At 46.5% G+C, this 24,573-nt stretch overlaps 1 protein-coding gene across 3 annotated transcripts in view; it reads right to left on the bottom strand.

The window, feature by feature from the left end:
- The window catches only part of LOC137675777 (nuclear cap-binding protein subunit 1-like), a 99,386-nt gene that overhangs the window by 59,965 nt on the left and 14,848 nt on the right, over window positions 1-24,573 (bottom strand). For 2 of the 3 annotated variants that reach the window (XM_068421994.1, XM_068421995.1), the window contains 2 exons: window positions 20,642-20,739; window positions 17,503-17,566 (listed from right to left, as the gene is read on the bottom strand). In XM_068421994.1, the coding sequence (XP_068278095.1) occupies window positions 17,503-17,566; window positions 20,642-20,739 (162 nt within the window). The remainder of the gene's footprint in view (window positions 1-17,502; window positions 17,567-20,641; window positions 20,740-24,573) is intronic. The other variant, XM_068421996.1, reaches the window with a different exon arrangement.

Here is a 24,573-nt window from a genome sequence, read left to right as displayed (position 1 = left end):
GTTTTGTAGATAGAGTCTGCTTATGGGAATGTTTATAATAGGCATTATCCTACTTGTGTTACCCTGTTTGTTTGCATGTTTGCAGAAAACTGTGCAACGAATGGTCAATACAGCCTTTTTGGCACAACAACAGAGAGCAGGATTTATGGGTAACCAAGGCTGGGATTCTCTGACTGGGCTCTGCGAGACACAGGGAACCGGGTTTGAGTAAGAAACAAAAACAAAAAGGACAGGACAAGACATAGCTCGTTCAAAAACAAAAAGGGGGAATTGTGGGGTTCCCACGGGACAATGGTGGGAACGAGCTACTGAACGAGCTATGTCCAGGCATGTCCAGGGGGTGGTAATGGGGTGGTGATGAACTAGCCAATCATAATACAGAACAAGGGCCTTGGCTATGAGACCAACAAGATATGGGGGAAGTTGAAAAATAAGAAAGAATGCTGCACCTGCAAGATATAGCTTTTTAGCATAAGCCAATCAGAACTAATATAGAGGCGTGTGGACACTTACAGTATGATGATTGTGGCCACCCCGCATCGGAAACAAACAGTACGCTCCATTCAGCTACATTGGAATCTTGCAATTGCTTGGCTAGGCCTACCTGTTGAGATCAAAACTGATAATGGCCCCTGTTTTATTGCTCATACCACACGTCAGTGGTGTCAGCGGTGGGGTTTCACGCTCAAACACGGCATTCCGTATAATTCTACCGGGCAGGCCATTGTGGAGCGCGCTGATCAGATGCTAGGACACAGGGTTGAGATTCTTGGGGAGGGGGAAGAATTCCCAGACGTAATTCCTGTCGACTACCAATCTCACATTTTACATCGCCCTCTTTATTCTTTAAATCATTTTGCCCGGGGAGACCAAGAGCGTGCCCCAATTGGGCGACATTGGGGTCCAGGGGTGCCAGAAGTGGGCCCCCCAGTCACGGTTCGGTTCCCTGGGACAGCGGAGTGGGAAACAGGTTGGGAGCTGCTACATCACGGGAGGGGGGTATGCTGCCATCAAACGGGATGATGTTATACAGTGGGTCCCTACACGCTGTTTGCGCCCTGATTTAAAACAAAATCCTAACCCGAAGTAATATGCATGCTGTCCGAGCTTTATGTTTTGCAGGAGTACCTGTGGGGGAAGCCGAAACAGCACCAGCCTCGACCTTCAGACGTGAGGAGTCATGACAGTACAGAGAGTCTGGTAAAGCGGCGGGGCGCCAAGAAAGATGAGGAACGGCGACCGTTGCTGAGTGAAACAAAAGCTTTGAACAATGCGCTCATGATTAGCTTGCTTTTGCTTTGCATCTCAGGAGTTGCAGGGGAATCTTACTGGAGAACCTGCGCTCGGTACATAACCAGACACGGTACTGTTGAGGACCAAAGCTCTGGGGGGAACGTTTCCAGCCAGGGCGGAACGCTACTGTAAATAGTTCCCTCGTTGTGGAAATAGCTAAGGAGGATCCAGTTAAATGGCAATGGCTAGCTGATATCGGAGCTAGTGTCTGGGGATGGCTAATGTCTTGGTTTTCTTGGGACAAACTCATAATAGTTGTTGCTGTTGTTGTTAGAGTTATTCTCCTAACATGTTTTGGTTTTCCTATTTTAGGATGTTGTATCCGCTAGTTACGCTTACGCTTTGACGCAAGGCTCCAGAATCAGCGATACGCTTTACTTCGCATGACTTGAAGCATGGGGAGGGGGAAATGTAGGTAGATTAGGGTACGGCGACCGGAAAATCTCGGGCTGTAACGGAAGGTAGGCGTGGCGAAAGGAGCAGGATGTGCAAGTATCGCGCGAGTTCGTACGGGACAAGACGACTATATAAGGCTGTTGCGCAGTTAAATAAATGCCATTTGTTGCATCCTCACATTGGTGTCTGTGCTCAATGGCCCTGGGGTGCGGATAGCCTCAGGCCAGCCAGCAACCAAACGGAGCTTGCCGCAGACAAGCGGCAACAATTTGTAGACAAGAAATAAGGTCAGTATTCCAAAATAAATTCAAATACTTGTGAGGGAAACCAAGGAAATTAGCAGTTATGTTCAAACAGTTTCTATATCAGCTTTCCATTTCTTCTCAGTAAAGGGACAGACAAGGAAGGAGGGGTGGGGGGCTTGCCATCTGTGTAAAAAAAAAAAAAAAAAAAAAATTGATTGCACAGAGGTGTCTTTGAAAGATAGCGATGAACAGGTTGAGAGCTTATGGGTGAAAATTAGAGGCCAAGCCAACAAAGGAAACCTCGTGGTTGGTGTCTACTATAGGCCACCCAAACAAGGGGAGAATGTTGATGAAGCGTTCTTACTTCAACTACCAGAAGCATCACGCTTGCAGGCCCTGATCCTGCTGGGGGACTTCAACCACCCTGACATCTACTGGAAAAGAGCATGGCGAGCTGTAGGCGATCCTGGAGACTCTTAGAGTGTGTTGAGGATAACTTTTTAATCTAGGTGATAGACAGCCCAACCAGGGGAGAAGCATTACTGGACCTGTTGCTCACCAACACAGGTTAGCTAATTGGAGAGGTCAGGACTGGTGGCAGCCTGGGCTGCAGCGATCATGCCTTGGTGGAATTAGTGATCTTGAGGGATAGGGGCCAGGCGAAGAGTAAAGTCAAGACTCTGAATTTTAGGAGAGCGAAATTTCAGGTGTTTAAAGAACTAGTGGATGGGACCCCCTGGGAAACTGCCCTTGGGGATAAAGGAGCAGAAGGGAACTGGCAGCTCTTTAAGGACGTTTTCCTTAGAGCACAAGAGCTCTCGATTCCCACGCGTAAGAAATCAGGCAAGGAAGGCAGGCGAGCAGCGTGGCTGAGCAAGGACCTTCTGGTCGAGCTGAAGCGCGAGAAGGAAATGCATAGGCGGTGGAGGCAGGGACACGCGTCCTGGGAAGAATAGGGGGATGCTGCCCGGGCACGTAGGGATGGGATCAGGAAAGCTAAGGCACAGCTGGAGCTGAATTTGGCAAGGGATGTGAAGAATCATAAGAAGGGCTTCTACAGGTGCATTGGTCAGAGAAGGAAGACTAGAGAAAACGTACACCACCCCCACCCCCCTCTGATAAACAGGACAGGAGAGCTCGTGACAACTGACACGAAGAAGGCTGAGGTACTCAATCATCTTTTCCTCCTCTGTTTTCACTGGCAATCATTCTTCCCACATCTCTCAAGTCCTTGAACCTCAAGGCAGCAACTGGGGGAACAAAGTCCCTCCCATCATAGGAGAAGATCAGGTTTGAAACCACCCAAGGAACCTGAACATACACAAGTCCATGGTACCTGATGACATGCATCCCAGGGTCCTGAGGGAACTGGCAGACATAGTTGCTAAGCTACTGTCCATCATATTTGAAAGGTCATGGCAGTCAAGTGAAGTCCCCAGTGACTGAAGAAAAGAGAATACTACACCCATTTTTTTAAAAGGGTAATAAGGAGGACCCTGGGAACCTGGGAGTCAGCCTCACATCTGTGCCTGGTATAATCATGGAGCAGATCCTCCTGGAAGCTATGTCAAAGCATATGGAAGACAGTGAGGTGATTGGAGACAGCCAACATGCTTCACCAAGGGCAAATTGTGCCTGATTACTCTAGTGGCCTTCTACGATGGAGTGACTGCATCAGTGGACAAGGGAAGAACAACTGATGCCCTCTACCTGGACTTCTGTAAGGCCTCTGACATGGTTCCCAACAACATTCTTGCCTCTTAATTTGGGAGAGATGGATTTGATGGATGGACTACTAGATGGATAAGGAATTGGCCTGATGGCTGCATCCAAAGAATTACAGTCAACGGCTCACTGTCCAAATGGAAACCAGTAACGAGTGGTGTCGCTCAAGGGTCCGTACTGGGACCAATACTGTTTAATATCTTCATTAATGACAGATAGTGGGATGGAGTGCACCCTCAGCAATATTGTGGATGACACCAAGCTGAGTGGTGCAGTTGATACTCTAGAGGGAAGGGATGCCATCCAGAGGGACCTTGACAGGCTGGAGAAGTGGGCCCATGTGATCCTCATGAAGTTCCACAAGGCCAAGTGCAAGGTCCTGCACCTGGGTCAGGGCAATCCCCAATATCACTACAGACTGGGTGATGAATGGATTGAGAGCAGTCCTGCAGAAAAGGACTTGGGGACACTGGCGGACGAAAAATTGGACATGACCTGGCAGTGTGCGCAGGCAGTCCAGAAAGCCAATCGAATTCTGGGCTGCATAAAAAGAAGTGTGGCCAGCAGGTCGAGGGAGGTGATTCTGCCCCTCTACTCTGCTCTGCTCTTGTGAGACCCCACCTGCAGTACTGTTTCCAGCTCGGGGGTCCCTAGTACAAGGAAGACATGGACCTGTTGGAGCAGGTCCAGAGGAGGGCCACGAAGATGATCAGAGGGCTGGAACACCTCTCCTATGAGGAAAGGCTGACATAGGTGTAGTTCTCTAGCCTGGAGAAGGCTCCGGACAGAACTTATTGCAGCCTTTCAATAGATTACATAAAGGGGGGTTATAAGAAAGATAGAATCATAGAATTGTTTCAGTTGGAAAGGACCTTTAAGATCATCAAGTCCAACCGTTAACCTAACACTACGAAGTCCACCACTAAACAATATCCCTAAGCACCTGTCCTGGTTTGGCCTAAACCAGGCCGATTTTCCTTTCAGTGATTTTTACTTTCAGCTAAGTCTCCTCTAAATAACTGCACTTTCTGAAACTAACTGCATGTTTTTGCAGACAGTGTCTGCTTCCAGGACTGATAACGCTCGAAGTTTGTAGTTATCGCTGAGGCACCGGTAGGGATGTTGTGCAGTAAGGCTCTTGCTGTACTTTTTCTTAGAGAAACCAAGGTCACCGCTGAATTCCTCACTGCTTACAAGTGAAAAGCCGAAGGGGGGTCGCAGCTGCAGGGGGGAGCAGACAGGGCAGGTGACCCAAAATTGACCAACGAGGGTATTCCATCCCATACACGTCATTCTCGGTATAAAGCGGGGGGATCACGAGGGTCTCGCTCTTCACAGAATCACAGAATCACAGAATCACAGAATGTTAGGGATTGGAAGGGACCTCGAAAGATCATCTAGTCCAATCCCCCTGCCGGGGCAGGATTGCCTAGACCATATCACACAGGAACGCGTCCAGGCGGGTTTTGAATGTCTCCAGAGAAGGAGACTCCACAACCTCTCTGGGCAGCCTGTTCCAGTGTTCAGTCACCCTTACAGTAAAGAAGTTTTTCCTCAAATTTAAGTGGAACCTCCTGTGCTCCAGCTTGCACCCATTGCCCCTTGTCCTGTCAAGGGATGTCACTGAGAAGAGCCTGGCTCCATCCTCTTGACACTTGCCCTTTACATATTTATAAACATTAATGAGGTCACCCCTCAGTCTCCTCTTCTCTAAGCTAAAGAGACCCAGCTCCCTCAGCCTCTCCTCATAAGGGAGATGTTCCACTCCCTTAATCATCTTCGTGGCTCTGCGCTGGACTCTCTCTAGCAGTTCCCTGTCCTTCTTGAACTGAGGGGCCCAGAACTGGACACAATACTCCAGATGCGGCCTCACCAGGGCAGAGTAGAGGGGGAGGAGAACCTCTCTCGACCTGCTGACCACACCCCTTCTAATACACCCCAGGATGCCATTGGCCTTCTTGGCCAGAAGCGCACACTGCTGGCTCATGGTCATCCTGTTGTCCACTAGGACCCCCAGGTCCCTTTCCCCTACGCTGGTCTCCAACAGCTCTGTCCCCAACTTGTACTGGTACATGGGGTTGTTCTTGCCCAGATGCAGGACTCTACACTTGCCCTTGTTATATTTCATTAAATTTCTCCCCGCCCAACTCTCCAGCCTGTCCAGGTCTCTCTGAATGGCTGCGCAGCCTTCCGTTGTGTCAGCCACTCCTCCCAGTTTTGTGTCATCAGCGAACTTGCTGACAGCGCACTCTAATCCCTCATCCAAGTCATTAATGAATATATTGAATAGAACTGGTCCCAGAACCGACCCTTGCGGAACTCCGCTAGACACAGACCTCCAACTGGACTCTGTCCCGCTGACCACTACTCTCTGGCTTCTTTCCTTCAGCCAGTTTACAATCCACCTCACTACCCGATCATCCAGACCACACTTCCCCAGTTTAGCTGCGAGGATGCTGTGGGAGACCGTGTCAAACGCTTTACTGAAATCGAGATAGACCACATCCACAGCTTTACCATCATCTATCCACCGGGTAACATCCTCATAAAAGGCTATCAAGTTGGTTGAGCAAGACTTCCCGTTGGTGAAGCCATGCTGAGTGCCCCTAATGATCCCCCTATCCTTGATGTGCCTAGAGACAGCACCAAGAACAAGTTGCTCCATCACCTTTCCGGGGATGGAGGTGAGGCTGACCGGTCTATAGTTACCCGGGTCCTCCTTCCTGCCCTTTTTGAAGACTGGAGTGACATTCGCTTTCCTCCAGTCCTCAGGCACCTCTCCCGTTGCCCACGACTTAGCAAAGATGATGGAGAGTGGCCTAGCAATGACTTCCACCAGCTCCCTCAGCACCCGCGGGTGCATCCCATCAGGACCCATGGATTTATGGACATCCAGGTTGCTTAATTGGTCCCTGACCCAGCCCTCATCTACCAAGACAGATTCCTCCTCTATCCTGACTTCTTCTGAGGCCGCAGGGGTCCAGGGCTCCTCAGGACAGCCTCCAACAGTATAGACAGAGGCAAAGAAGGCATTCAGTAACTCCGCCTTCTTTTTATCCTCTGTCTCCAGGACCCCCACCTCATTCATCAGTGGGCCTACATTGCCTCTAGTGTTGGCTTTACCTGCAATGTATTTGAAGAAGCCCTTTCTGTTGTCCTTGACCTCTCTTGCAAGGTTTAATTCCAAGGAGGCCTTAGCTTTCCTAGTTGCCTCCCTACATCCTCTGACAACAGCGAGCACTTGCTCGCTCTTGCTCTTTCTGCTATGGCCGGTGTCCAAGGAGGACTCCGACTGTTTTCCTGCTGCCCCCGATCCCGATCTGTGCATCCCTGAATCCAGCTCTCGACCGTCGCTAGGCCCAGCCTGGGCCTTCCCGGAGCCTGCCCTGCAGTGCCGGTGGTGACGTTGCCGACATCGGGGGAGCTCGATCTTGGTTTTGTATATATATTTGTATATATTTGATTATTCCAATATTATTATTATACTCTTTTTCATTATTATAGGTTTATTAAAACTGTTTTAACTTTCCAACCCGTAAGTCTCTCTCCCTTTTCCCTTTCCCTTTCCCTTCGGGTCGGGGGGGAGGGTTAACAGAGAGCGTCTGCTGCAGGTTTAATCGCCAGCCCAGCTTTAAACCGTGACAGATTTATTGGCGCCCAACGTGGGGCTCGAGAGAAGCTCCAACAGGTTGCTCTGATAAGTCGAATCCCGGCTCCGGCGGGAGGAGACCCAGAGAGCTCAGCTGAGAGAGTATCAGATTTCTTCCTTTGAGATTTACGAGGGGTTGGAAATTAAAACAGATAGTGAAGATGCTGATGTCATTTTTGAACGCTGTGTTATCTCATCTCTTTATAAAGCCTTTTACAGAGTTAAGTGTAATGATACCTTACTTGCCGTGTGCACTGTTTGTTACTGTTTATGTGCAGTTTATCACTGCTGGGCACTGGTCAATGTGCATTGTTTTGTTATGGCGTTTCATACTGATTTATGTCGTGATAAACTGGGCTGTTACTATTCTGACCGCGGTAGCAACGATTTTATCTGCGGACTCCGGGCGTCCTTTAGCTGATTGTGTTAATGATTACACTTCCAATTTTACTTTGGGAAATAGTACCTTCTCCTTTTCTGCCAAGCTGATTCCTCTAGATTTTGTGAAATTCGGATGGTGCTGTCTAGGTGGCATGTTTTTATTTTCGGTTGTCCTGAATGTGTTTCTGATGTGGGATAAGATTAAGTATCGGTGCAGGGACAGGTGTAGGTGTTATGCAGCCACCTCAGATCCTACAGCGTGTGCTGCCGCTACAGCTCGCACCGCAGCTGCTACACCCCCCAAGATGGCCACTGCAGCTACTCAGACTCTAACGAGTCTCAGCACTCCCACGACAGCCACTGCATCTACTCAGACCCCAGCATCTAACGAATCTGTACCAATTGCTCCTGTAACCAGGAAGAAATACCAAAAGAAATCAGCTCGTGAAGAGGAGGATGATGACTCAGAGCCTTCTAAGGCAGAGCCATCACGTGACCCAGGTGAGGGCCCTTCTCAGGCAGAGTCAGGGCCTGACACAGATGGGGGTTCCCTTGATCGTCATTTTAAAGCAGACCCATCACAGAAGAAAGGTCCTTCTAAAGCAGAACTATCACAGGAGGAGGACTCGGATGTAGAGATAACCTACCACTCCTTATCCCTGAAGGACCTGAGAAATATTAGGAAAGATTTCAGCCGTTATGATGGTGAGCCAATTATTACCTGGCTGCTCCGATGCTGGGATAATGGAGCAGATAGCATGCAATTAGACGGCAGAGAAGCCAGACAGTTGGGATCCCTGTCCAGAGATGGTGGTATTGATAAGGCGCTTGCAAGAAAATCAAACACTATCAGTCTCTGGAGGCGACTCTTGTCAGCTGTAAAGAGCAGGTATCCCTATAAAGATGATGTTATGAGTCACCTAAGCAAATGGACCACTATAGAAAAAGGTATTAACTACCTTAGACAACTAGCTGTGCAAGAGATCATTTATAGACACCCACGGGAAATTGTAGATCCTGTAGATCCTGATGAAGTGGAATGCAACCGATCCATGTTCCGGAAGGTTGTGAAGAATGCTCCACCGACATATACCCATACATTGTCAATATTAGTATGGGGAGAAGATGCTATGGCACGACCTAGTGTGGATGAAATGGCTAACTGTATGCGACAGTATGAAGATAGTATTTCTTCCCCACTGCAGACCCGCATCTCAGCTGTGGAAAAACTGACTAAGGAAAACAAGGACTCATTTAAACAACTGTCAGACAAACTGTCCAGGATAGAGAATAAACTTGACTCTCTGCCTACACAGGCGCATGTTGCAGCTGTTAAGAGAAAACGCCCTCCTACAGGACCAGCTCAAAGGAAACGGAACACATCACGAGGTATCCTGTGGTTTGCCCTGCGTGGTTATGGGGAAGACATGAACAGATGGCATGGACAACCTACCAGTACCCTACAGGCACGAGTACGTGAGTTGCAAGCTAAAAGAAATACCAGAGAGAATTTTTCTAGGAGGATGGCTGCTCCAGTTACCAGTGAGCAGGACCCCAGTCAGGGTAGATGGGCCTCAAATTCCTTTTTCCAAAGTGTGAATAGGAGAAATGAAGGTCCAGTCCCTGTGAGCAGCACGAATCCATTTCTTGATTAGGGGGGCCCTGCCTCCAGCCAGGTGGAGGAAAGGGACAACCGAGTTTATTGGACTGTGTGGATTCGATGGCCTGGCACATCAAAACCACAAAGGTATCGAGCCTTGGTAGACACTGGTGCACAGTGCACCCTAATGCCATCGGATCATAAAGGGGCAGAATCTATCAGTATTTCAGGAGTAACAGGAGGATCTCAAGAGTTATCTGTATTGGAAGCCGAAGTGAGCTTAACTAAAAATGAATGGAAAAAGCACCCCATTGTGACTGGCCCAGATGCTCCGTGCATCCTTGGCATAGACTACCTCAAGAGAGGGTATTTTATGGACCCAAAAGGGTATAGATGGGCCTTTGGTGTAGCAGCTGTAGAGACTGAGGACATTAAACAGCTGTCTATCTTGCCTGGCCTCTCAGAGGATCCTTCTGTTGTGGGGTTGCTGAAGGTTGAAGAACAACAGGTGCCAATTGCTACTACCACGGTGCATCGACGACAATATCGCACCAATCGAGACTCCCTGATCCCCATTCATAAACTGATTAGACAATTAGAAAATCAAGGAGTGATTAACAAGACTCGCTCACCCTTTAATAATCCTATATGGCCAGTGCGAAAGTCTGATGGAGAATGGAGATTAACTGTGGACTATCGTGGCCTAAATGAAGTTACGCCACCGCTGAGTGCTGCTGTGCCAGACATGCTAGAACTTCAATACGAACTGGAGTCAAAGGCAGCCAAGTGGTACGCCACTATAGACATTGCTAATGCATTTTTCTCTATTCCTTTGGCACCAAAGTGCAGGCCACAGTTTGCTTTTACCTGGAGAGGTATCCAGTATACCTGGAATCGACTGCCCCAGGGGTGGAAACACAGTCCTACTATTTGCCATGGACTGATCCAGACTGCACTAGAAAAGGGTGGAGCTCCAGAACATTTGCAATACATTGATGACATCATTGTGTGGGGTGATACAGCAGCAGAAGTTTTTAACAAAGGGGAGAAAATAATCCAAATTCTTCTGAAAGCTGGTTTTGCCATAAAAAGAGGCAAGGTCAAGGGACCTGCCCGGGAGATCCAGTTTTTAGGGATTAAATGGCAAGATGGGCGTCGCCAGATCCCGATAGAGGTGATCAACAAAATAACAGCTATGTCCCCACCAACTAACAAAAAGGAAACACAAGCCTTCTTAGGCGTTGTGGGTTTCTGGAGAATGCATATTCCAGATTACAGCCAGATTGTACGCCCTCTTTATCAAGTGACCAGAAAGAAGAATGATTTTCAGTGGGGCCCTGAACAACAACAGGCCTTTGAACAGATTAAACAAGAGATTGTGCATGCAGTAGCCCTTGGACCAGTCCGTATGGGACAAGATGTTAAAAATGTGCTCTACACCTCAGCTGGGGACAATGGTCCTACCTGGAGCCTCTGGCAGAAAGTACCAGGGGAGACTCGAGGTCGACCCCTAGGATTTTGGAGTCGAGGATACAAGGGCTCCGAGGCCAATTACACCCCAACTAAAAAAGAGATACTGGCAGCATATGAAGGAGTTAGAGCTGCTTCAGAGGTAATTGGTACTGAAGCACAACTTCTCCTGGCACCTCGATTACCAGTACTAGGCTGGATGTTCAAGGGTAAGGTTCCTACTACCCATCATGCAACTGATGCTACATGGAGTAAATGGATTGCATTAATTACACAGAGGGCTCAAATAGGAAACCCTAATCACCCAGGAATCTTAGAAGTGATCATGGTCTGGCCAGAAGGCAAAGACTTCGGAATGCCACCAGAAAAGGAGGTGACACGTGCTGAAGAAGCCCCACCATATAATGAACTACCAGACGATGAGAAGCAGTATGCCCTGTTCACCGATGGATCCTGCCGTCTTGTAGGAAAGCATCGGAAGTGGAAAGCTGCTGTATGGAGTCCTATATGACGAGTCACAGAAGCCACAGAAGGACAAGGTGAATCAAGTCAATTTGCAGAAGTAAAAGCCATCCAGCTGGCTTTAGACATTGCTGAACGAGAAAAGTGGCCAAGGCTGTATCTTTATACTGACTCATGGATGGTGGCAAATGCCTTGTGGGGGTGGTTAAAGCAGTGGAAGCGAAACAACTGGCAGCGTAAAGGTAAACCTATTTGGGCTGCTGAACTGTGGCAAGATATTGCTGCTCGGCTCGAGAAACTAGTCGTGAAGGTACGTCACGTAGATGCTCACGTACCTAAAAGTCTGGCAACTGAGGAACATCGCAACAACCAACAAGCAGATCAGGCTGCTAAAGTGTTCCAAATAGATTTGGACTGGGAACATAAAGGTGAACTATTTTTAGCTCGGTGGGCTCATGACACTTCAGGTCATCAAGGGAGAGATGCAACATACAGATGGGCTCGTGACCGAGGGGTGGACTTAACTATGGACTCTATTGCACAGGTTATCCATGATTGTGAAACATGCGCCGCAATTAAGCAAGCCAAACGGTTAAAACCTTTGTGGTATGGGGGGCGGTGGCTGAAGTATAAATATGGGGAGGCCTGGCAAATTGACTATATCACACTCCCTCAAACCCGCCAGGGTAAACGCTATGTGCTTACCATGGTGGAGGCGACCACCGGATGGCTGGAAACATACTCTGTGCCCCATGCCACTGCCCGGAACACTATTCTGGGCCTTGAAAAGCAAATCTTGTGGCGACATGGCACACCAGAGAGAATTGAGTCGGACAATGGGACTCATTTCAAAAACAGTCTCATAGATAACTGGGCCAAAGAGCATGGCATCGAATGGGTATATCATATCCCCTATCATGCACCAGCATCTGGGAAAATTGAACGGTATAATGGGCTGTTAAAAACTACCCTAAAAGCAATGGGGGGTGGAACCTTTAAAAACTGGGATAAGCATTTGGCACAAGCTACCTGGCTAGTTAACACCAGAGGATCCATCAACCGAGCTGGCCCTGCTCAGTCAGACCTTTTACATACAGTAGAAGGAGATAAAGTCCCAGTGGTGCATGAAAGGAATCTATTGGGAAAAACTGTCTGGGTTCTTCCTGCTACGGGCAAAGGTAAACCCGTTCATGGGATTGCTTTTGCTCAAGGACCTGGATGTACTTGGTGGGTGATGCTGCAGGATGGTGGAGTCCGATGTGTCCCTGAAGGTGATCTGATCTTGGGTGAGAATACTTAATTCTGAACTGCATGATGTTAATTGCTGCATAATACTAACAGTGTTCATAAGTGTCTTTCAGGTTGAAGCAGTGGTGATGGGAATAGAGCTAGCTGCAAGTGGCGTCCAGTAACCTCCTCGAGACTGACATCTTTAACCTGCAACCCATGGGCATGAACCGTGACAAAGCTCATACCATGTCTCCTGCCCTGAGAGACTCCTAGCCAGATGGAAACCCACAATCCTGAACTAAATGAACTTGATGAACTTTTTTTTTTTTTTTTTTTCTGTATAGAGATGAATCATAAACTAATGTTATCTGTATATATTTTAAAATGAAAAGTTAGTGGTGATCTGAGTATGACGTGAATGGTATGGAATAAGGGGTGGAATGTCCTGGTTTGGCCTAAACCAGGCCGATTTTCCTTTCAGTGATTTTTACTTTCAGCTAAGTCTCCTCTAAATAACTGCACTTTCTGAAACTAACTGCATGTTTTTGCAGACAGTGTCTGCTTCCAGGACTGATAACGCTCGAAGTTTGTAGTTATCGCTGAGGCACCGGTAGGGATGTTGTGCAGTAAGGCTCTTGCTGTACTTTTTCTTAGAGAAACCAAGGTCACCGCTGAATTCCTCACTGCTTACAAGTGAAAAGCCGAAGGGGGGTCGCAGCTGCAGGGGGGAGCAGACAGGGCAGGTGACCCAAAATTGACCAACGAGGGTATTCCATCCCATACACGTCATTCTCGGTATAAAGCGGGGGGATCACGAGGGTCTCGCTCTTGCTCGCTCTTGCTCTTTCTGCTATGGCCGGTGTCCAAGGAGGACTCCGACTGTTTTCCTGCTGCCCCCGATCCCGATCTGTGCATCCCTGAATCCAGCTCTCGACCGTCGCTAGGCCCAGCCTGGGCCTTCCCGGAACCTGCCCTGCAGTGCCGGTGGTGACGTTGCCGACATCGGGGGAGCTCGATCTTGGTTTTGTATATATATTTGTATATATTTGATTATTCCAATATTATTATTATACTCTTTTTCATTATTATAGGTTTATTAAAACTGTTTTAACTTTCCAACCCGTAAGTCTCTCTCCCTTTTCCCTTTCCCTTTCCCTTCGGGTGGGGGGGGGAGGGTTAACAGAGAGCGTCTGCTGCAGGTTTAATCGCCAGCCCAGCTTTAAACCGTGACAGCACCGCATCTACTCATCTTTTAAATACCTCCAGGGATGGTGACTCCACCACTTCCCTGGGCAGCCTGTTCCAATGCTTCATGGCCCTGTTGGTGAAGAAATTTTTCCTGATATCCAATCTAAACCTCCCCTGGCGCAACTTGAGGCCATTTCCTCTTGTCCTATTACTTGTTACTTGGGAGAAGAGACCAACACCCACCTGGCTACAACCTCCTTTCAGGTAGCTGTAGAGAGCAATAAGGTCTCCCCCGAGTCTCCTTTTCTCCAGACTAAATAACCCCAGTTCCCTCAGCTGCTCCTCATAAGACTTGTTCTCCAGACTCTTCACCATCTTCATTGCCCTTCTTTGGACTCTCTCCAGCACCTCAATGGCTTTGTTGTAGTGAGGGGCCCAAACATGAACACAGTATTCAAGGTGCGACTTCACCAGTGCTGAGTACAGGGGGACAATCACTTCCCTTGTCCTGCTGGCCACACTATTGCTGATACAAGCCAGGATGCTGTTGGCCACCTGGGCACACTGCTAGCTCATATTCAGCTGGCCATTGATTAACACCCCCAGGTCCTTTTCTGCCAGGCAGCTTTCCAGCCACTCTTCCCCAAGCCTGTAGCATTGCATGGGGTTGTTGTGTCCCAAGTGCAGGACCTGACACTTAGCCTTGTTGAACCTCATACAGTTGGCCTTGGCCCATCGATCCAGCCTGTCAAGATCCCTCTGCAGAGCCTTCCTACCCTCAAGCAGATCAACACTCCGGCCCAACTTGGTGTCATCTGTGAACTTACTGAGGGTGCACTCGATCCCCTCATCCAGATCATTGATAAAGATATTAAACAGAACTGGCCCCAACACTGAGCCCTGGGGAACACCACTTGTGACTGGCCACCAACTCGATTTAACTCCATTCACCACAACTCTTTGGGCCTGGCCATCCAGCCAGTTTTTCACCCAGCAAAGCATACGCCCAGCCAATCCATGACCAGTCAGTTTCTCCAGGAGAATGCTGTGGGAGACTGTGTCAAAGGCTTTACTAAAGTCCAGGTAGACAACATCCACAGCCTTTCCCTCATCCAATAAGCGGGTCACATTGTCATAGAAGGAGATCAGGTTAGTCAAGCAGGACCTGCCCTTCATAAACCCATGCTGACTGGACCTGATTGCCTGGTTGTCCTGTACATGCCCTGTGACGGCACTCAAGATGATCTGCTCCATAATCTTCCCTGGCACAGAGGTCAGACTGACAAGCCTGTAGTTCCCTGGATCTTCCTTCTGGCTCTTCTTGTAGATGGGTGTCACATTTACTAATTTCCAGTCACCTGGGACCTCCCTGGTTAGCCAGGACTGCTGATAAATGAGGGAAAGTGGCTTGGTGAGCACTTCTGACAGCTCCCTCAGTACCCTTGGGTGGATCCCATCCAGCCCCATAGACTTGTGCATGTCTAAGTGGCATAGCAGGTCGCTATTTCCCCTTGGATTATGGGGGCTTCACTCTGCTCCCCGTCCCTGTCCTCCAGCTCAGGGGGCTGGGTACCTGGAGAACAACTTGTCTTACTGCTAAATACTGAGGCAAAGAAGGCATTAAGCACCTCAGCCTTTTCCTCATCCTTTGTCACTGTTCCCCCCCCACATCCAATGAAGGATGGAGATTCCCCTTGGCCCTCCTCTTGTGGCTAATGTATTTGTAGAAACATTTTTTATTGCCTTTTACAGCAGTGGCCAGATTAAGTTCTAGTTGGGCTTTGGCCCTTCTAATTTTCTCCCTGCATAGCCTCACGACATCCTTGTAGTCCTCCTGAGTTGCCTGCCCCTTCTTCCAAAGGTCATAAACTCTCCTTTTTTTTCCTGAGTTCCAGCCTGTCCTGGTTTCACTGGGATTTGGTTTCAGTTTGTGACCAGCCATGGTAATCAAGGCCCTTAGCAGTTAAATCCAGGGCAGCTGACCCAGGCTGGCCCACAGGTGTATTCTATATCATTGACATCAATTTCACTACAAAAGGGAAAGCTTGCCAGTGGGGGAAGCTGTTTTTGCTGTCCTCTCTTGTGGCCTCCCTTTATTCTCATTGCTCAATGATTGCTATTCCTGGAACCTGCTGCAACTGGTAGCTAAGTACACTTTTGTGTGTTTTGTGTTAACATTTATATTGGTTTCTTTATTTTATTAAATCTGTTTAATTTTAACCCATGAGTCTCCCTCTTTTTCCCAATTTCCTTCCTTGGTTGGGGAAGGAACATTGGGTGAGAGAAAAACTGTTATTGTTTAGCCCTGGGTACGGGCTAAATGAAGACACAGCCAAAGCTCTCTGTTCAGCCAGGCCGGTCTTCTTCCCCACCGGCTTGTCTTTCAGCACCTGGGGATGGCCTGCCCCTGTGCCTTTAAGATTTCTTTCTTGAAGAGCATCCAGCCTTCCTGGACCCCTTTGCCCTTCAGGACTGCCTCCCGATGGAGAGAGACCTTTTACCAAGGCCTGCAGTGACAAGACAAGGGGTAACGGTTTTAAACTGAAAGAGGGTAGGTTTACATTAGAAGAAGAAATTCTTTACTGTGAGGGTGGTAAGACACTGGCACAGGTTTCCCAGAGAAGTCGTGGATGCCCCATCATTGGAAGTGTTCACGGTCAGGTTGGATGGGACTTTGACAACCTGATCAAGTGAAAGATGTCTCTGCCCATTGCAGGGTGGTTGGACTAGATGATCTTTAAAGGTCCCTTCCAACTTAAACCATTCTGTTATTATAAAAATTTCATCTATCCAAACTTTGGTTATTTTTAGATTTGATGAGTTTCTGAATCAAATAATTTTTCACAGCCTTTAAGTAGTCTGTTTAATCATGATCTGTGATAACTGTTTTTGGAAGTAATGTGTAACTGAGCATAAAGTTATATTCTGTAAGACAGTTGTACAAACACCTGAGCTGTTAAGGTCCCTGAAACTACTTAGATGTTAACGGCAGAAAAACTTTACTAACTCTAAGATTTCTCTTGACAGAACTTGGAGTACAGAAAGTACCTCAAGCTGACCAAAGCTAAGTTTCAGGGTATTCAGAATATTTGGGGTTTTGGTGCAAAGTTGAATTGTTAATCCCATCTTGATTAAGGTAAGCATTTCACAATCTTATGACTTTTTGCATTTAGCTCTGAGTTTCGTTTCTAGTTACCTCTTTTTAAGTTTTTCACATGACAATTTTCTGTTATTACTGCAATCACTTTTTATCTTTTAACTTTAGACAGGAGTTTTTGAAGCAAGTTTTATACAGCTCTGCATCTTGTTAGCAGTCCACTGAAAGGAGGCAGCAAGAGGAAAACTACATTCCTATTCCAATATATATTTATGGTTATTTAAAATCCTCCAACTTGAAGAAGAAAACATACCACTATTTCACAACAAATGCCTTTCAGGGGCATTGGTATACAATTCATCCAAGTGACTTAGAAGATCACTAAAAAAAGACTAACTTAAAAGATCTTGTGAATAAAAGTTACTTAAGTGCAGTCATCTCCAAGACAGTCTAGCACATCAGAGTGATTAACACAGAGAAACATTCAAGAACAGCTTGAGAAATACCATGACTTGGAATGCTGTTACAACATAAAATCCTGATTCCTGAACAAGGCTCCTAAACATCACATAAATAAATTAATAACAATAGTAATATTTATAATAGTTGAATTTATTATTATCTAACCTGTTCAAAGCTGTTGCACTTTAAGTCAACAGGATAAGGCTGCAGACTCCTAAATCATACTATAATTTAATAGATCCATCATGGAGTTAATTGGGGTTTGTTACTTTGGAAATAAAGAGGTTATCTGTAAAACACATACCTCTACTATGTGGTAGTTCAAGGGGATCTTATTATTTCCTGGATAGCTCAACAACTGTGCAGCACTGCAAATTAACAGATGCATTTAGTTTAAACTGAAACACAGCAAAAATGATGTAGATACTAAACAGACATGAAATACTTAATTCTTTGCAAGAGTTTACCCTTATGAAGCAGGTAAAATAAGCAGACCTCAAAGACTGAAATTGTCTATTTATCCACAGAACAGATACAAAAAACCTGGCACAAGCTCATAACAGCAGTACCTGAACCATGGTTCAGAGAGACATATTTCATCTCCATACCCAAGCAATGCTTGAACACAGACTGCTAAACAAAATGCAGTTTTACATAAACCCTCATGGTGACCTGTGATGCTGTCATCTGTCCACTAAAGGACAAACTACATTGGTATATCAGAAAAAATTAAAAAAAAAAATCCAAACAATAGATTTGTTTTCCAGTCATTCTCAACCCATCAAACTAATGGGCTACAGAAGACATTTAGTGTTGCAAATGAATTGATTAAAAGATACAGCATCACCCATTATTTATAAAAAGCAAAAAAATTGCTATTTTTCAAATTTTAGCACTCTAGCGCTTCTTATAACCTCCCTCTAGTCTTACTTTCTTTGGAGAAATAAAGAAGTCCCCTCTATTAACTTCAACAGCGCTGGATTTCTAGTCTCTGCCAAGTCAAAAAGCTGTAACCAAAAACCTACAACACATATCTGCACCAAAACCACTATTCCTGCCTAACTTTTGCACAATATACCAAGTTTGCCGGCTCTTACTTGGGAGCACAAGAGAACTAAATATCTGTCGTAAATTATCTGGATTATCAATTATCCATATCAGATATTATTTCAGCAGAAATTAAGAAATCTAACTGGACTGTTGCCTGGTAGCAAAAAGAATTACAAGAGAAGTGTTAAGACTGGCCTCAATGGAAAATTAATAGGAATGTCTGGGTGTGAAAGCACCAGAAAGAAGAGAGGGAAGGAAGGCCCTGAGTACATCCCCCCCAAGGTTTTGCTGCTGGACTGTGGTGGGTTAGCCATGGCTAACAGCCAACACCACACACATGCCCTGCCCCACCCCACCCCCAGCTGCTCACTCACTCCCCTCTAAAACGAGATGGGGAGAAAACCAAAGGGAGATGAAAAGACTTGTGGATCAAGATAATGACAGTTTAATAGGGAAAGCAAAAGCTGCACATGCAAGAAAAGCAAAATAAGGAATTCATTCACTACTTCCCATTGGCAGGAGAATGTCCAGCCACTTCCTGGAAAGCGGGGCCTTAGCACATGTAATGGCTGCTTGGGAAAACAAATGCCATAACCATTAATGTCTCCCCCTTCCTCCTCCTTTTCCCAAACTTTTATTGCTGAGCACAACGTCATATGGTACGGACTATCCCTTTGGTCGGTTGGGGTCAGCTGTCTCCTCCCAGCCTCTTGCCTACTCCCAGCCTACTTGCTGAGGGGGCAGTGAGTAACAGAGAAGGCCTTGACACTGTGCAAGCACTGCTCAGCAATAGCTAAAATATCAGTGTGTTATCAAGACTGTTTTGGTCACAAATCCAAAGCACAGCACCATACAGACTGCTATGAAGAAAATCAACTCCATCCCAGCCAGACCCATTACATGGCCTTAAAATAATGACTTAGAAGAATGCTCAGCAGAGGCTCCCCTCAACCCTTTTTCCTTGGGAGCTGCTTTTAAGCTGAGGTTCTTGCACCTGGCCCTGCATGAGCTACACTGCAGTTGTGTTGCAGCTATGCCTACACCTGAGCTTTTACCTCTCCAATTCTGACCCAACTGACTCAACCTCAGCCCTGCCTCATCACTACAGACTTGCCTGGTGATCACTGGATTGTGCTTGACCCTGGTTATCATCATGGACCCACTCTGCTCTTGATCGGGTCCTGAGGGACTGCACCCTGTCAGTGAGGCCACTGCCCTGCCTCTGCTGGGGTCACCCTCGGCTCCCCTTTCCTTGCAGGGCACCCTACCCTTGTGGCTCCCTGACAGGCTATAAGAGCATATGTTAATATCACCTAGATTTACAGGTCATTAAGATCCTAGCACACCTCTACCTGCAGCTTATCAGGATACCCAACTTGGGGAAAGGAAGGGCAGCCTAAAAGAAGTGATAGTCCACATACAGACTAAAAGATTCAAGCCATTAAGAGATAATGGTGGGAAGACAGAAGAGGGTAGGAGCTATAAGACACCCAGATAAGGAGATACAGAACAGAAACAGTGAGCAAATCCTACTGACTCTCAGAGGCGTCTGATACAGGACGGAAAGACAAAAGATTGCAACCACTTGTCAACTCCTTACGCATACAAAAAGGCCCCAAACCAGCACACAGTTGCCAAATGAAGAATAACTCAGGAGACATGAGGAGGACTCAGTAGCTGGTGGGAATCCCTTGTCAATTCAAGGAATCTTGAACAGATTACCCAGATACAACCATCTTGGTGCCCGACTGCTGGACAGACCACTTGGGACTCACTCATGTTTTGATGCCTGAGAGGGCAAGTGTGAATGAGCTTTACTTCAGTTTTATTTTAAAATTAAACAACCTTCCCTCCCCATTAGGTCTCTCATTGAGATTTGCTATATTGTTGCAACATCATTTCCTACAGCTGCATAGAACTTTAAATAATAAACTTTGTTGACACTGTACTGGCTCCCATGGAGACCTAGCTCAATTATCTCTTCCATATAATTACAAAAAGAGGAAAAAAGAATGGGATGAAGAAGCAGCAGGAGCAACAGCAAACTCCCAGACAGAGCCAGTTCAACACTCGTCATGCTTGTGCTGGAAAGCACGGTACAAACACATTGAGAGTCTCTGCAGCACTGCAAAGAGCGGGTCTGTGCCATCCTGGATAATCCAGGATGCAATCATCAGGGTGCCTCAGCCCTACTGAATTACATGAACAATCCATGATCAGGATATTCCAGCCTCACATTATTCCAGATAATAGCGTCAACCATAGTTCACTGAACACTTCAGGAAATGTTGAATTTCAAATTTTTGTTGGGCTTTGAAGGTCCTTGATGTTAGGGGAAGGCATGATTGGATATAAACAGTGCTGGGAACCCATAACGATAAGCAGCATCTTACCAAGTCTTTCTCTCTTTCCAGTGGGATTTGATGATGCAGTGGAGGTTTTCCTCTATTACAAATCTTTCAACAGAATGACTGCCAGGCATGACAGGGCCCTATTAAAATGGAATCAAGGTTCATGAAAGATCACTGTAGAGAAACACAATTTTTTAATACGCACACACACATATATAAATAAAAATAAAACTTGACAGACTGAATTAGGCACTCATGGAGAATTAACATCAGCAAGTTTTAGAGTCAATAGCTAAAAGACAGGCTTCAAACTTCAGTACAAAGTTACCAAATACAACATTATCATAAGAAAAGATTTTGGATTTTTGTACCAGATTTGTACATGAATCATGTAAAAATCTTATAAACAAATAGCCAGCTATGATTTCAACTGCACCCATATTTACAATGAAACAGTTTTGGTGATGTTTATAGTTTGTTTATTTCACATACAAGATTTAAGTACTTCTATATTTAGGCAGCTGGGACCATGCTAAACAACTGACATTTTGCACCTTTTGTTTCTTCAAGTTACACAAAATTATTATACATCAGGAGTGTATTAATACACACTTCATCTTTTCCAGTTACAGCACAGATGATGAGTGATCTGGGAACTGACAATGCAGCCGGCTCTAGTTGCAAAGTGAAAACATTGCAGCTTTAATCATCTCAATGTTCTGTCTTTATGCTGGTTATAAAAGCATAGTTTAATAGCTAGCTTAACAAACATGCTTTACTTCATAATTAGTCCACAGTGTGGCTTAGTTGTATATTCACTGTCTGTTACTATGCATCAGCTGATGCAAGAACTTGATTGCATACCAGTACCCTATTATCCTTTACAGCCTTGCAAAACTAGACCCAAAGCATCACAAACCTACATTTACAGGAAGTGCAATACTTGCAAAAGATAACTATTTCATTGGCTCTGAGAATTATCTTCCAAAAACCCAAAAGAAATAGTCCCAGAAACATCCTAAAAAGTAGGACAGAATGATTTCTTAAGCACATTGTTAGTTCTTTATAATGTGATCACAGTTATGTATCAATGTTCCAGAAAATACAACTAAATGGCACTGAGATTACTGTGTCTATTTGCTCTTCCCATTGTGGCTATGATAACAGCTCTGTTCACAGAAAGGTGGAAATTTTGACTAGGCAAGGGCAATCTCACTGTAAAACTAAAGAACCATCAAGGTATAAAGCATGCAGGAGCGAGTATAGGCCATACTGGAAGAGGAATGGTGTTGCATGTTAAAGGGAGCACAGATCACAGAATCACAGAATGGTTAGGGTTGGAAGGGACCTCTGGAGATCATCTAGTCCAACCCCCTGCCAAAGCAGGGTCACCCAGAGCACATTGCACAGGGTCACGTCCAGGCGGGTTTTGAATCTCTCCAGAGAAGAAGACTCCCCACCCTCCCTGGGCAGCCTGTTCCAGTGCTCTGTCACCCTCAAAGTAAAGAAGTTTTTCCTCATATTCAGATGGAACTTCCCATGTTTCAGTTTGTGCCCGTTGCCCCTTGTCCTGTCACTGGGCACCACTGAGAAGAGTCTGGCCCCATCCTCTTGACACCCGCCCCTAAGGTATTTGTAAGCATTGATAAGATCCCCTGTCAGTCTCCTCTTCTCCAGGCTGAACAGACCCAGCTCCCTCAGTGTCTCCTTGTAAGAGAGATGCTCCAGTCCTCTGATCATCTTTGTAGCCCTCCGCTGGACTCTCTCCAGCAGTTTCTTGTCTTTCTTGAACTGGGGGGCCCAGAACTGGACACAGCACTCCAGGTGTGGCAGCCTCACTAGGGCAGTGTAGAGGGGGAGGAGAACCTCCCTTGACCTGCTGGCCACACTCTTCCTCATGCACCTGTGATGGATGAACTCGACCTCCCCCACTTAACCAAACCAGCAGCACTTTGGTACAGGCTCTAAAGGAGGTAGAGGCCTGAGCCATAGCTGGGCCAATAACTCCTCTAGAAAACCCACAAAGAAGCAGAGCGACACAGTGAACACCAATAAGTTGCGGGTACAAAGAGTATCATGCATACTTTTCACATTTTATGCAATTTGACTACGAGCCAACTACTTTATCCCATAAATCACAGAATCACAGAATCACAGAATGTTAGGGATTGGAAGGGACCTCGAAAGATCATCTAGTCCAACCCCCTGCCGGAGCAGGATTGCCTAGACCATATCACACAGGAACGCGTCCAGGCGGGTTTTGAATGTCTCCAGAGAAGGAGACTCCACAACCTCTCTGGGCAGCCTGTTCCAGTGTTCAGTCACCCTCACCGTAAAGAAGTTTTTCCTCATATTTATGTGGAACCTCCTGTGTTCCAGCTTGCACCCATTGCCCCTTGTCCTGTCAAGGGATGTCACTGAGAAGAGCCTGGCTCCATCCTCATGACACTTGCCCTTTACATATTTATAAACATTAATGAGGTCACCCCTCAGTCTCCTCTTCTCTAAGCTAAAGAGACCCAGCTCCCTCAGCCTCTCCTCATAAGGGAGATGTTCCACTCCCTTAATATGGCAGCCTAAGTGAGCCGCCTTTGAGCTCGCCCTGCTAGGCAGCGTGGCTGCATGGCGATTATATCCCCTTGAGCTAAGATGCCTCTCAAGGCTGCTCCTCGAAGCAACGAGATCTTTTACCAATGACAGATCACTGGATGCACCCAATTTGAATTCTCCCTGGACAGCAACTGGACTGAATGCCAGGCAACTCTCCCCTTTAGCAGGGATGCCTCTAAATGTTAAGAGATATTAGTTGTTTAGCTTAAATAAGTAAGTTTTCAATAGAATGAATCACTTAGAGTTATAATGTTGTGATTTAGTATGCTGTTTGCTTAGCTTCACTTACTTAGCACAAGTAGCTAGATTTGCTGAAGCCTTAGGCCAAAAGCTGTAAATTTCCACTTAGGTTTACCGAACGTGAACCTACTTAGTCAAAACAGGGCCTCCAGAGCCAGGGTAAATCAGAAGATAGGGAGGCTTCAAGGCTACAAACCATCAACAGCAGCTGCAACTAGACAAGATAACGGCCTGTCTGAAGACAGTGATGGAATCCAATGAGGAACAAGAAGACCCCAGACCCAAATATTACTACTGGGCCAAACCATCGTGTGAGGGGCGGGTGAATACTCTGTGAGGGTATAATTGCCCAGGGATTTCTTTGTTCTCCGCTTCGGCCCTTCTCTGGAGACATGGGCTGACCCTGCTGCTGTACCACTCTATTAAATTATTTATTTTTATAAAATCCCATGCCTGAGAGTCTGCTTCGGGAAACCTAGGGTCCGAACTGCGGCGCAAACTAACACCAGACACCCAGACGGAAGGTGAGTGAATTGGGAATAAGCACGATGAACCTTTGAAATCTTAGCTAAGTGATACAGAGAATCGAGTGTGATTCTAACCCTATTTTTCCTCTGTATGTTTCCGCCATGTAGTAAGTAATAGAGTGACCCTTGCCATCGAGCTCTGGCAAGTCACACTTTTATCTAAACACTCCTCCATGACAAATAGTCGGCAGGATCTTGGGGTGGTGTTCTGCGACAGCACACCAGGATACCATTGGCCTTCCTGGCCACAAGGACACATTGCTGGCTCATGGTGAGCTTGTCCACCAGAACTCCTTCTCCTCAGAGCTGCTTTCCAGCAGGTCAACCCCCAGCCTGTACTGCTGCATGGGGTTATTCCTCCCAAGGTGCAGGAACCTACACTTGCCTTTGTTGAACTTCATGAGGTTCCTCTCCGCCCAACTCTCTAGCCTGTCCAGGTCTCACTGAATGGCAGCAGAGCCTTCTGGTGTATCAGCCACTCTTTGCATTTTTGTGTCATCAGCAAACTTGCTGAGGGTACACTTAGTCCCTTCGTCCAGGTCATTGATGAATAAGTTAAACAGGATCAGACCCAGTACTGACCCCTGGGGAATACCA

This window comes from Nyctibius grandis, chromosome W (assembly GCF_013368605.1).
Source record: "Nyctibius grandis isolate bNycGra1 chromosome W, bNycGra1.pri, whole genome shotgun sequence".
Lineage (NCBI taxonomy): Eukaryota > Metazoa > Chordata > Aves > Nyctibiiformes > Nyctibiidae > Nyctibius > Nyctibius grandis.
The sequence above is the reverse complement of the archived record's forward strand: the minus strand, read 5'-3'. Positions and strand labels throughout refer to the sequence as shown.